General features: G+C 42.3%; 1 protein-coding gene across 1 annotated transcript; it reads right to left on the minus strand.

Annotated features, from left to right (window-relative positions):
- Positions 1 to 2,672: 2,672 nt before the first annotated feature.
- On the minus strand, positions 2,673 to 10,844 carry LOC112226143 (transcription factor Sox-10). The gene is made up of 4 exons (XM_024390432.2): positions 10,698 to 10,844; positions 5,483 to 6,340; positions 3,700 to 3,965; positions 2,673 to 3,587 (listed from the first exon to the last, which is right to left on the minus strand). Exons 2-4 carry the CDS (start codon positions 5,923 to 5,925, stop codon positions 2,806 to 2,808), a joined length of 1,491 nt encoding a protein of 496 aa, XP_024246200.2. The 5' UTR covers positions 5,926 to 6,340; positions 10,698 to 10,844; the 3' UTR covers positions 2,673 to 2,805.
- Positions 10,845 to 11,650: the final 806 nt, after the last annotated feature.

The raw sequence follows: 11,650 nt of genomic DNA on the forward strand, positions 1-11,650 counted from the left end.
TTACCTTTCTCAGGGTAGCCGGTATAAAAACATTAGTGGAAACAGACTTTTACAAAAGCAGAAAGAATACAGTTTTATTTAGTGTGAGAGAAATTCATTAGTCATCACGTCGCTAAGGTCTTGTTTCCGCTAGTATTTACAGGTTGTTTTGTTCTGCTGGCAACACTTACTGAGAAACACTTACTGAGAAAACACCAAAACAACAATAACAGTCAAAAGTTTTCAACACGGTGAAGAAAACCTGTTAACAGCTCATAAAAACATAATACCAGCAAATATAAATAATAATTGTAATATTCATAAGAACAAGCAATTCCTAAAGCAAGATGTAGGATCTAAAATGAAATGTCATGTGCTTCTTTCGCTCAAGACATAATGTACAAAAACGGCCCAAAAGTAGTTCTGGGCCAAAAGGAAGCACTACCATTATTTAAAATAATAATATTGAAATCACATATATTAGAATAAAGTAAACATACAAGGTATTATTTCACATTACAAGATGATCATCCAACGTTAACTACAGGTACTGTTATTTGGAGTTGTCTCTTGGTACCTCTCTTTAGAAAATAACCCCTTGGATTGTTGCTATTCTGTTGCAAACAAGGGGTTGGTATTTCATGACATAAAGGCCAGTTTGCGATCTTACCCTCTGTAGACTCGAGAACTCATTCATGCATGCTGTTAATCACTCAATCTCAGGCAACTGTGTTTCTATGATGGCATTTCAGAAAAGCCATAAACAGGTAGCAAAAATGTTACAACAACTATCTACAAATCTAACATTTTACACTGAACACTGTACACTGAGTGTACAAAACAATAGGAACACCTTCCTAATATTAAGTTGCAGACCCTTTTTCTCTCAGAACAGCCTCAATTCTTCGGGGCATGGACTATAAGGTGTTGAAAGCGTTCCACAGGGATGCTGTCCAATGTTGACTCCAATGCTTCCCACAGTTGTGTCAAGTTGGCTGGATGTCCTTTCATGATACACACGGGACCATTCATGATACACACGGGAAACTGAAACTGTTGAGCATGAAAAACCCAGCAGCGTTGCAGTTCTTGACACATTCAAACCAGGGCGCCTGGCACCTACTACCGAACCCCATTCAAAGGCACTTAAATATTTTGTCTTGCCCATTCACCCTCTCTGAATGGTACACATACACAATCCATGTCTCAATTGTCTCAAGGCTTTAAAATCCTTCTTAAACCTGTCTCCTTACCTTCATCTACACTGATTGAAGTGGATTTAACAGGTGACATCAATAAGGGATCATAGCTTTCACCTGGATTCACCTGGTCAGTCTATGTCATGGAACGAGCAGGTGTTCCTAATGTTTTGTACACTCAGTGTAAAGACACATTTTTAACGTCAAACAATGAATTCAAATGTGAGGGAAGTGGTGCAGACTTTCAGTGTAGCAAAACATTGGCAATATAATGACATTAATAGTAACGATTATAACAATGAAAATAATGTATTATGTCTACTGAAGATACATACTTAATGACCTCAATTTTGGTTCATAAAAGATGATTATATAAAATAAGTATGTAGTATTGTCTTCTTATTCGCTATACCGTTTTGAGATGTTCTTTGTTAAAGAGACAATGCTGAATCAACATAATAGTCAGTGCCATGGGAAAAAAAATATTGAGGTTGATAAATCAATATAGTTTTGAGGGTATGTCACCAAAGAGCTGTAATCAGGTCAGAAAAAAATGTGTTGTACTTAATTCAACATCAATGTAGTACTGTAATACAGTGTCATACAGAGAGAAACAACTTAAATCATATTTTTCTCTTTCTTTAAAGTTTTGGTTTCAAAACTTTGGTCATTTTAATTTATAAAACAGATTTTCTGGACTGTATGCCCTTTGTTATAGATACACATTATATTCCAATTACAACATAGGCAACTTATTCTGTATGTCATTTAGCAGACAAATGTATCCAAAGTGACTTACTGTCATGTGAGCATACATTTTACGTATGCACGTGGAAATCGTAAGAAATATGCCTCTGGGCCAATCACAGAATATGTCATTGATTATATATGGGATATTATGTTACATCATGTAATTAATCTGTTTTCAACATGCCTGAGATGTGGATGGATGGGCTAGCCAAACAGTTTGTCACTCTGTACTGTTGACATCTTTACATCATAAAACCATTTCAAAGATGAGATGTGGATGGATGGGCTAGCCAAACAGTTTGTCACTCTGTACTGTTGACATCTTTACATCATAAAACCATTTCAAAGATGAGATGTGGATGGATGGGCTAGCCAAACAGTTTGTCACTCTGTACTGTTGACATCTTTACATCATAAAACCATTTCAAAGATGAGATGTGGATGGATGGGCTAGCCAAACAGTTTGTCACTCTGTACTGTTGACATCTTTACATCATAAAACCATTTCAAAGATGAGATGTGGATGGATGGGCTAGCCAAACAGTTTGTCACTCTGTACTGTTGACATCTTTACATCATAAAACCATTTCAAAGATAAGCCTCTAGATTTAAATATGGATTTGATTTATTCTCTCTTTCTGACCCTAAAAACTAGGATCCAACCCTCTGAGTACTCAACAATGAAGTTATACACCACACGTTACCCCATAAAATCATCTGATCTCCATTCCTCCTTGGACCCTACAGGCCATCCTGCATCTGGGCCAGACCAGAAGGGGATTCCATCTCCCCACTGCCTCCAACCCAGGTCTCCTCCGCTCTGTGGGTCTGCCGTTGGGGCCAAATCTACACCAGAGCCATCTGCTCCTGGTCTTTGTCAGGGCCGCGACAGGGTGGTGTAGACCGGCTGCTCCCAGTGCGTGGGGCTGTGTGACTGTGGCACGCTGGACGGGTCAGTGATGGCTGTGTACAGGGGCCTCTGCGAGGGCCCCATGTAGGAGAAGGCAGAGTACAGCCCTGAGGCCTGGCTGGAGTGAGCGTAGTAGGATCCCGAGGCCTGGTGGTCAGCATACTCTGCAAACTGGGCCCTGGAGGCCAGTGAGGGGAAAGCAGAGCTGTAGTGGGGCAGGCTGAGGGGAGTGTAGGTGACATGGGAACCCCCTGAGGATGCTTCGGCAAAGTGTCCCCCCGAGCCGGCCTCACTCTTAATCTGAGCCTTGGAGGGGTCGGAGCCCAGAGGTGAGGCATGATGCTGCTGGTGCTGTTTGGATAGCCACGCCGCAGAGTGTCCACTGGCCGCGGCCAGGGCAGAGGAGATACCGTAGGCATAGGGAGAGGCAGAGGACCCTGCTGCTGCCGCTGACCCAGCACTCTGTCCAATCCCCGGGTGCCCATTGGGGGGCAGGTACTGGTCAAACTCGTTCACATCAAAGGGCTCCATGTTGGCCATCACCTCGTGGCTGATCTCACCGATGTCCACGTTGCCGAAATCAATGTGTGGTTTGCCTGACCCTGATCCAGAGCCACCCTCTGCTCCTACCCCCATTCCCCCACGGGAGCCCCCTGCTCCACCGCCCTCCCGCTTCCCATCGCCCGACTTCCCAGACTGAAGCTCCGTCTTGGGGGTGGTGGGTGGTGTAGGAGGGCTGTGGCTCTGGCCTGTGGGGAGACACAAAGCAGAGTTATTGTCAGACTGGCTTGTGGTATATTATTTAGAATGGGGATGTGTGACAAACTGCATCGATAGGGCTGGTCAGACCCTGTGGCATACCTGCAGTATGTGGGTGGTGTCCATCAGCCAGAGGAGACCCCGCCCCCCTGACGTGGGCCGCCACGTCCAGGTGGAGGCTCTTGTAGTGCGATTGGCTGTGGCTGACCTCACCCTCAGAGTGGCCGTCAGCTTCAGAGCCGGAGCCGGGTTTGCCATTCTTGCGGCGGCGTGGCTGGTACTTGTACTCCGGGTAGTCCTTCTTGTGCTGCTTCCTCAGCCTCTCCGCCTCCTCGATGAAAGGCTTCTTATCACTCTCATTCAAGAGCCTATGAGGGAGAAAATCATTTTTGAAATAACAATGATCGAACATTCTGCCAGGAGGAACTTAAAGTAGAGGTGTTTTGTGCTGCTGATTTGATGCATGTGTCAAACTCGAATGCAGTCAGCCATTCTGTTTGAATGAGGAAATTACAGTAGTCTGAGAACATTTAACAGCATATATTTTGATAACATGATGACCATAATATGTGTGTTAAGATAACAGTGACACAGTGCTGGTTCCTTTGACACCTCCACATCCCAGAGGTCAATAACCTTGTCCAACTCCAATAGAAGAATAATGACATTTTATTTACCAGGTAATCTGTGTCAACTGGGACATATCACCTTTTATATTCAATCTACTAAGTATTCCAGTATTTTACTCTTTTTTTTTAAACGTCTAACTGGTGTAATGGCAACACACTCATAGGAAATGCTGCTATTCCCCTTGTTGAGCATTAAAGCATTTTTAGAAAAGAACAATTGACAATATTTCTACTGTGGAGATTATTTCTTCCATCAGTTTTGCCTCTGAAACATTCACTTGATTTTCATCTCGTTCTAAATCGGATCCACCATCTGCACAGCTGCATCAGAAACCCTGCCCACACCAGGGGATTTTCGGCTGGACTGTAATGAAATTAAGACACAGGCTAAAGATGCATCCTGTCAGAGGGACTGGCATGAGAAAACACTGACCTTTGAGACTCCCAGTTCAGCTTGTTTCTTGGCCAATTATACAATCAGGCTCAAGGTCAAGTCTTTATCTAATTAATGTTGCCTCCTTATAAGGTTAATGAATGAGCCTCTCTGGGCCTTCCAATCAGCACGTACTTGTCTGACCTAGCAACAGTCCTCCATATCTGTGTTTTACAGTCTGACTGAACTAGCCATTCAACCCGTTGACCAGTAAAATATTGGATATCTTTTTACATAGTAGGTTCTTTAATATGGCACTCTCAATTACAAATGAGAGGGCTGTAAAAGTGTATGTCTGCCATAAAGGTCTGTGCTTTAAAACATATAGATGAGGGGATTACAAAAACCTAAGTGATTCCCACTGCAGCCATCTCCCTCCTAAACCACCATGAATTAAGTGGGTTATGAAATTGGGCATATCCAGTCACTATAATGTGATTACAAAAAAACGCATAACTATATGTTGTTGGTTTTCTGTAAGCTACATAATCAACATAATTATTATAATATTTTTTTTAGATTGTAGGACTTTAATCAACATTCCTTGGTAGGGCAAATCTCTAACAAGCTTTATTCTGAGCTGGTAGAATATTATTTTAACATACCTCAGCTAATTTGATTGAGAAACTCATTGCTGTAAAGAAGGGAACCTGCCTTGAAAAATCCAAGATCTGTGACTTTTTAAGTTGTTTTTATGTTTTATGGGTCCATAATTCAAGGCTACTGTAGCATGAAGTGTCCTTTGAACTTTTGACCCAGAACCCTGGATGTTTATTGTTGTTTACCAAAGCGGACCGACGCTGTAATAAACGCTTTCCCTTACCTCCATAGTTTCCCGAGGGTTTTGCTGAGCTCCGCGTTGTGGAGGTGGGGATACTGGTCTGCCAGTTTTCTCCGTGCGGCCTGTGCCCACACCATGAATGCGTTCATAGGCCTTTTCACGTGCGGCTTGCTTTTGCTGCCGGAGTTTACGCGCACAGGCATAGGCACGAGAGTCCAGTCGTAGCCGTTCAGCACCTGGCTCACTGCCTCGCGGATACCAATGGGAAAGCGATCGTCGTCTTCATCGGACTTGATGGAAATCCCGCCAGCTACATCGGATAGGGCGTCGTCCCCGACCCCTGTTAGCTGGGGCTGCGGACCGGACAGGGGTGAGTCTCCTCCGCCTGCGGCACTGGATGAGTGACCCGGTGACAAGGAGTGACCGTCGTCCGAGACCCCCGGACTCATTTCTAACTCAGATAAACTCTGCTCCTCTCCCGACATCTTTCCCCTCTTCCAAGAAAGCTTCCTCCCTCAGGTGAGTAACAGAACGTGTACAGGGTATAGTTCCTTGGCCTATGGGTGTTCAACTACTAATCCTAGGCCTATCCCTATGTCTGAACTAATGAAGAAGTTCACCTTTTTTCAGGAATATAAACTATGCCTGTTTAAAACGAAAGGATTGTTTCTGTCACTCGAGGTCTCCTTTATATAAACTCCCAGTCAGTCTCAACTCTCAGTCTACGTTCTAAAATTCTGTTTGGATTCCTCATCAAAGTTCTTTCCATCCGTGTTGCTGGTGTCTTACGCTGAGCGCGTATTGTGGATCCCAGTTTACCTGTTGATTCCCACCTCTTGCTCCAGTAGAACAGTGTCCTCTCCCTTGCAGTCTTTGAAATTGTAGTCCTTTCTCTAAATACTGCAAAGGACATAAAGTAGAGTATGTATTAGAAAACAATACCCTCGTGAGTGAAATATAGAACATATTATTAAACTGGGTGGTTCGAGCCCTGAATGCTGATTGGCTGACAGCCTTGGTAAATCAGACCATATACCACCACAGGTATGACAAAACATGTATTTGTACTGCTCTAATTACATTGGTAACCAGTTTATAATAGCAATAAGGCACCTCGGGGTTTGTGGTACATGGCCAATGCACCACGTTAAGGGCTGTATCCAGGCACTCCTCGTTGCGTTATGCGCAAGAACAGCCCTTAGCTGTGGTATATTCACCATATACCACAGCCCCTCATAAAATATTGCTTAATTATAGCCTGTAGGCTGGGCTATGGACATGGAGGTAGCTAATAGGGCTAGGCTGCAGCTTGTTTGCTCGGAATACTTTCATTGAATTAGCATATAAATGATGTAATAGAAATGATTAGGAAAAGTGCAACATTGCAATCATATAGAAGCGAATCTGAAGCCCATACAATTAGTGCAGACGGTATGTTATTCGAGCCCAGGCCTCGACTCCTGCTAACAAGCTACTGTTTAAGGGTTGGCACTTATTGCAAGCTCCCCAGAGAGAAAGTGTTGGAATAATACGAGCCCGCACCAGCACAGGGCTTCGATTTATACCTCGGAGCTCTTAGATAAACATGGGCTGGCGCTGGAAATATAAATCGCGTGGGTGCGTGTGTATGCGCGTGTGTGAATTGGACACTGTCTGTTTGAAAAAGTATAGGCTATGTGTCTGTATGCGACCTATTGGGGTCTAATGTGTAGTTTTGTCGATATAATCAACGCCTGCCTGTGTAGGCCAACACGGCAATAACGTTTTGATTAAGCGAACTTGTGAACTGTAATAACATACTAAAGGCTGTTTGTTTTGGAATTGATTTACTCGTTGAATCAGTCATATTGTTGAAGTTAACTTCATAATGGTTGTCTCTCTCGTGCCCAATTGATCATTTGTAACATGTCACGCCGCTGACATGCACACTGCAATGGTGGTGAATTATCAGAGCATTGGCGGGACTGTGCCATCTCATCTGGTACCTCAACCACGTCCAGTTGTGCACCTGGTGGTCACAATTAATCCCCCCTCCCCCTCTCCTTTCTGTACGCCGATTTGTTATCCTGTCCACGCACATAGCTGTTGCCCCCATATGATAGTGTTACATTGGTCAGTAGGGAGAAGAGCATGGGGTGGGGTGATAATGCTTCCTTTGCCACGGCCCAACAGTGTTTAATTACAGCCGTATTAGGCCTAATGTATCGCATTGCAACGCCGTGATTTTGCAAAGAGATTTGACTGGTGCGTTTTTAGTCAATAAGGTTTTGATTAATACCAAAATGCAGGTTAGACGTTGCCTTTCGTGGCTCTCATCCAGCAATAGAGCGCCTACTAGTATTTTCTCGAATAGCTGGACCATATGTCTGTTACGTTGAAGCGTATTAATAAATCTCTGGCACGTATGTTAATCTGAATAGGCCTATGTCCGTATGGGTTACTGCGCTCGCAACAAACGATCTCCAATTGCGCGATCGCATATGAGGCTATGGGCCTACTTTTCATATGACAGGAGGACACTCACACGGGCTACTTAGAATAAAATATTGAGGCTTTATACACTATATATACAAAAGTATGAGGACACCCCATCAATTTAGTGGATTCGCTATTTTAGCCACATCTGTTGCTGACAGGTGTATACAATCGAGCACACAGCCATGCCATCTCCATAGACAAACATTGGAAGTAGAATGCTCTTACTGAAGAGCTCAGTGACTTTCAAAGTGGCACTGTCGTTGGATGCCACCTTTCCAACAAGTCAGTTCCTCAAACGTCTGCTCTGCCAGCTCGATCAACTGTAAGTGCTGTTATTGTGAAATTGAAACATATAGGAGCAACAAGTCCTAGGCCACACAAGCTCACAGAACAGGACCGCCGAAGTACTGAAGCACATAGCACGTAAAAATAGTTTGTCCTCAGTTGCAACACTCACTACGGAGTTCGAAACTGCCTCATGAAGCAATGTCAGCACAAGGACTGCTTGTTGGGAGCTTCATGAAATGGGTTTCCATGTCCGAGCAGCCACACACAAGCCTAAGATCACCATGCACAATGCCAAGCATAGGCTTGATTGGTGTAAATGTAACGGATGTGAAACGCTAGCTTAGTTACATAAAGATCTCCGCCATTGGACTCTGGAGCAATGGAAACGTGTTCTCTGGAGTGAGGAATCAGCTTCAACATCTGGCAGTTCGATGGACTGGGTCTGGAAGATGCCCGAATGCATAGTGACAACTGTAAAGTTTGGTGGAGGAGAAATAATGGTCTGGGGCTGCTTTTCATAGTTTGGGCAAGGCCCCTTAATTGTAGTGAGGGAAATCTTAATGCTACAGAATATAATTACATTCTTCCAACTTTGTGGCAACAGTTTGGGGAAGTCCCTTTCCTGTTTCAGCATGAAAATACCCCGTGCACAAAGCGAGGTCCATACAGAAATGGTTTGTTGAGATCAGTGTGGAAGAATTTGACCGGCCTACACAGAGCCCTGACCTCAACCCCATCGAACACCTTTGGGATGAATTGGAACTATGACTGCGAGCCAGGCTGAATGGAAGCAAGTCCCTGCAGCAATGTTCTAACATCTTGTGAAAAGCCTTCCCAGAAGAGTGGAGGCTGTTATAGCAGCAAAGGAGGGCGTACTCCATATTAATGCCCATGGTTTTGAAATTAGATGTTCGAAGAGCAGATGTCCACATACTTTTGGTCATGTCGTGTATGTGTAGGCTAATAACGGGTTTGTAATGGACATATAAGGTGACAATAATTGATGACAACTCCGGTCATTCGAGTTGGTTGCAGCCAGTACAGAGTTCCTATGTGATTCAATCGCGACAGGTTTTTTTCAATGAGCACATTTCTTTACAAAGAAAGTATTTTCACCAGGTTGTCCTTCAGATTAGTTCAGAACTATGAAGGACACACGGTTTGTCTTTCCTGTGATAATTAAAGCAGGAGTTAAATGCCAATTTATGCTCGTCCACATTGAAAACTCGTATCTAATTTATTGTCAGTATACTGTATTGTGTAGCAAACGGTATATTGATTATTCTCTACATTCCTCTTAAATTGTGTTTATGATGTCTAACTTTCTATCAATTAGGCTTTTTCTATAGCAACCGTCATTAATTTACATGAAAGAATTGGACTCCAAAGCCCTTCTTATCGCTTGACCTAACAATAAATTGCCCTTGATTTACGATATTTTCCCATGATTGATGCTGTAGTCTCTTTCCCTTAGTTAGTTGTAACGTGTTCATTTATTACAATAAAATAAAAAACATTTAACATATCCAGAAATGTGGCATAGCCTATCTGAATCTGTTTTTCTTATTCCAAAACAATTGTCTCTAAACAATTGAATAAAACGTAACAATTCTATGACCTATTTGTGAACTTGTCCTTTGAGTTTGTGTTCTGATGCAGGTCTAGAATAGTGTATGCATTGAACAGGTTGTTGGCACGAACCACTGATCAGAGATGACGAGAACACGTCCAGCTTTTAACGCATTACGAAATAGATGATCCTGTTGACTAACTTTCTCTCAATGAATTAGTATATTAGTCAACCTGTAAATACTCAGGAATAAATAAGTCTAATACTGTCAAATGCCGCATCTCGTTGAAAATAGTTCCATGCGTCATGCATGTTGGGATAGTCAGTAGATGTAATTAAGGAGTCAAAGTTTGCTGTTAATGGGAAAAGTTTCGTTGAGTTCAACTTGAACTCGATCAATCGTTCAACCTTATATCTAAAACTATATTTTTCACTGGTCTAGAAATAATTGTATAACTTCGAAAGGACCGTTAACGACAAGGCAAACCTAAACAAAATACATAACTTTGAAGCTGGTTCATAATTGAAATTGTATGTCAGTAGGCCTATTTGTATTAACCTATATAGTCCGTAGCATACACTTGCAAAAAATATATATAATCTTGCTGGGATGCGTATTAAACATGTATTTCTCCTGCCTGTCACGATAATCATCTCCTGCTATAACAGAGCAGGCGATGCCCACTGTAGCAGGATTATCCTAAGAGACAGTTTAAATGTAACAATAGTAATATGATAATAGCCTCATAATAATAGTCTAATAATTTAAATAAAACAATAATTTAGAAAAGATGCAGGTGTAATACATAATTTCTAACTGCACAATTTAGATGAACTTTATGGCTTGATTATTTGACAAATGAAAGAAAGAGAGAGAGAACAGCAGAGACAGGAAAGTATTTCAAAAGCTAAGCGCCTTACTTCAGTAATGAAAAATGAGGTCGCCCGCTTAGCACGAAAGTCCGTGTGTTCCCGAGTTTCCAAAGTGACGCTCGCGCTCACTCCCTAGCCCCCTCGCTCGCGCTGCCCTTCTATGAATGCCTGCTCTGTGTCGCGCCGGGGCTTAAAGAGCTCCGTTGTGTGAGGAAAGAGAAAAAAAAGTGGAGAAAAAGTCTTAAAGGAGCAGCAAACTTTCACGCATGCAACACCAGCAATCAATGTGATTGGTCGATGATTATTTTTCTCAGTTTCCTGCAGGGCAAGATCTGCTGACAAAATTAGCATCAATATTATGCCAATATTTTGCCTACCTGAATAATGTGGAGACGCCTAGATTGTTTTGGTTAGGTAGGCTACTGATCTATTTCTAGGCTGCAGTGCCATCAGATTCTGTGGAATGAGATGCTGCATTTGGGTTTGGGTATTTCAGACTTCTCAAAAGCAATATCTAGCCTATGGAAAATCCCTTCTGTTGGGAAAATGTATGTGATATTGTCCATATTTGAGGTGTGCTACTTTTGACCCTCTTGTAGTGATCAGAGTAGGGCAATTCCAATGTGGAACACAAAAATATCAGTTTTCTATTAACATTTTTTAATTCAGTAAGAAATATAATTTTGTCAACGTTGTGATTTTTCAGATCCATGTTATTCTCATACATCATTATAGCCATTACAGATTGGGTAGCAGATTCTGATTGAATGATTTCATGTGCTTGATGTTTTATATTATTGATTTAGAATGAGGGATTCCATCTCTAAATGTAGGCATAGACTAAATATAAGGCTCAAATCATAAAAGAGCAATGTTGACTATGATATTTGTCATGTTAAATGTATTAGAGAGGGATATTAGCGGCATGCGCAATCCTTTACTGAGAGATTTTCATTTGCAAAAGCTTATAGGGCCACCCCAAAAAGAGACCTTAAAAACAT

This window comes from Oncorhynchus tshawytscha, linkage group LG27 (assembly GCF_018296145.1).
Source record: "Oncorhynchus tshawytscha isolate Ot180627B linkage group LG27, Otsh_v2.0, whole genome shotgun sequence".
Classification (NCBI taxonomy): domain Eukaryota; kingdom Metazoa; phylum Chordata; class Actinopteri; order Salmoniformes; family Salmonidae; genus Oncorhynchus; species Oncorhynchus tshawytscha.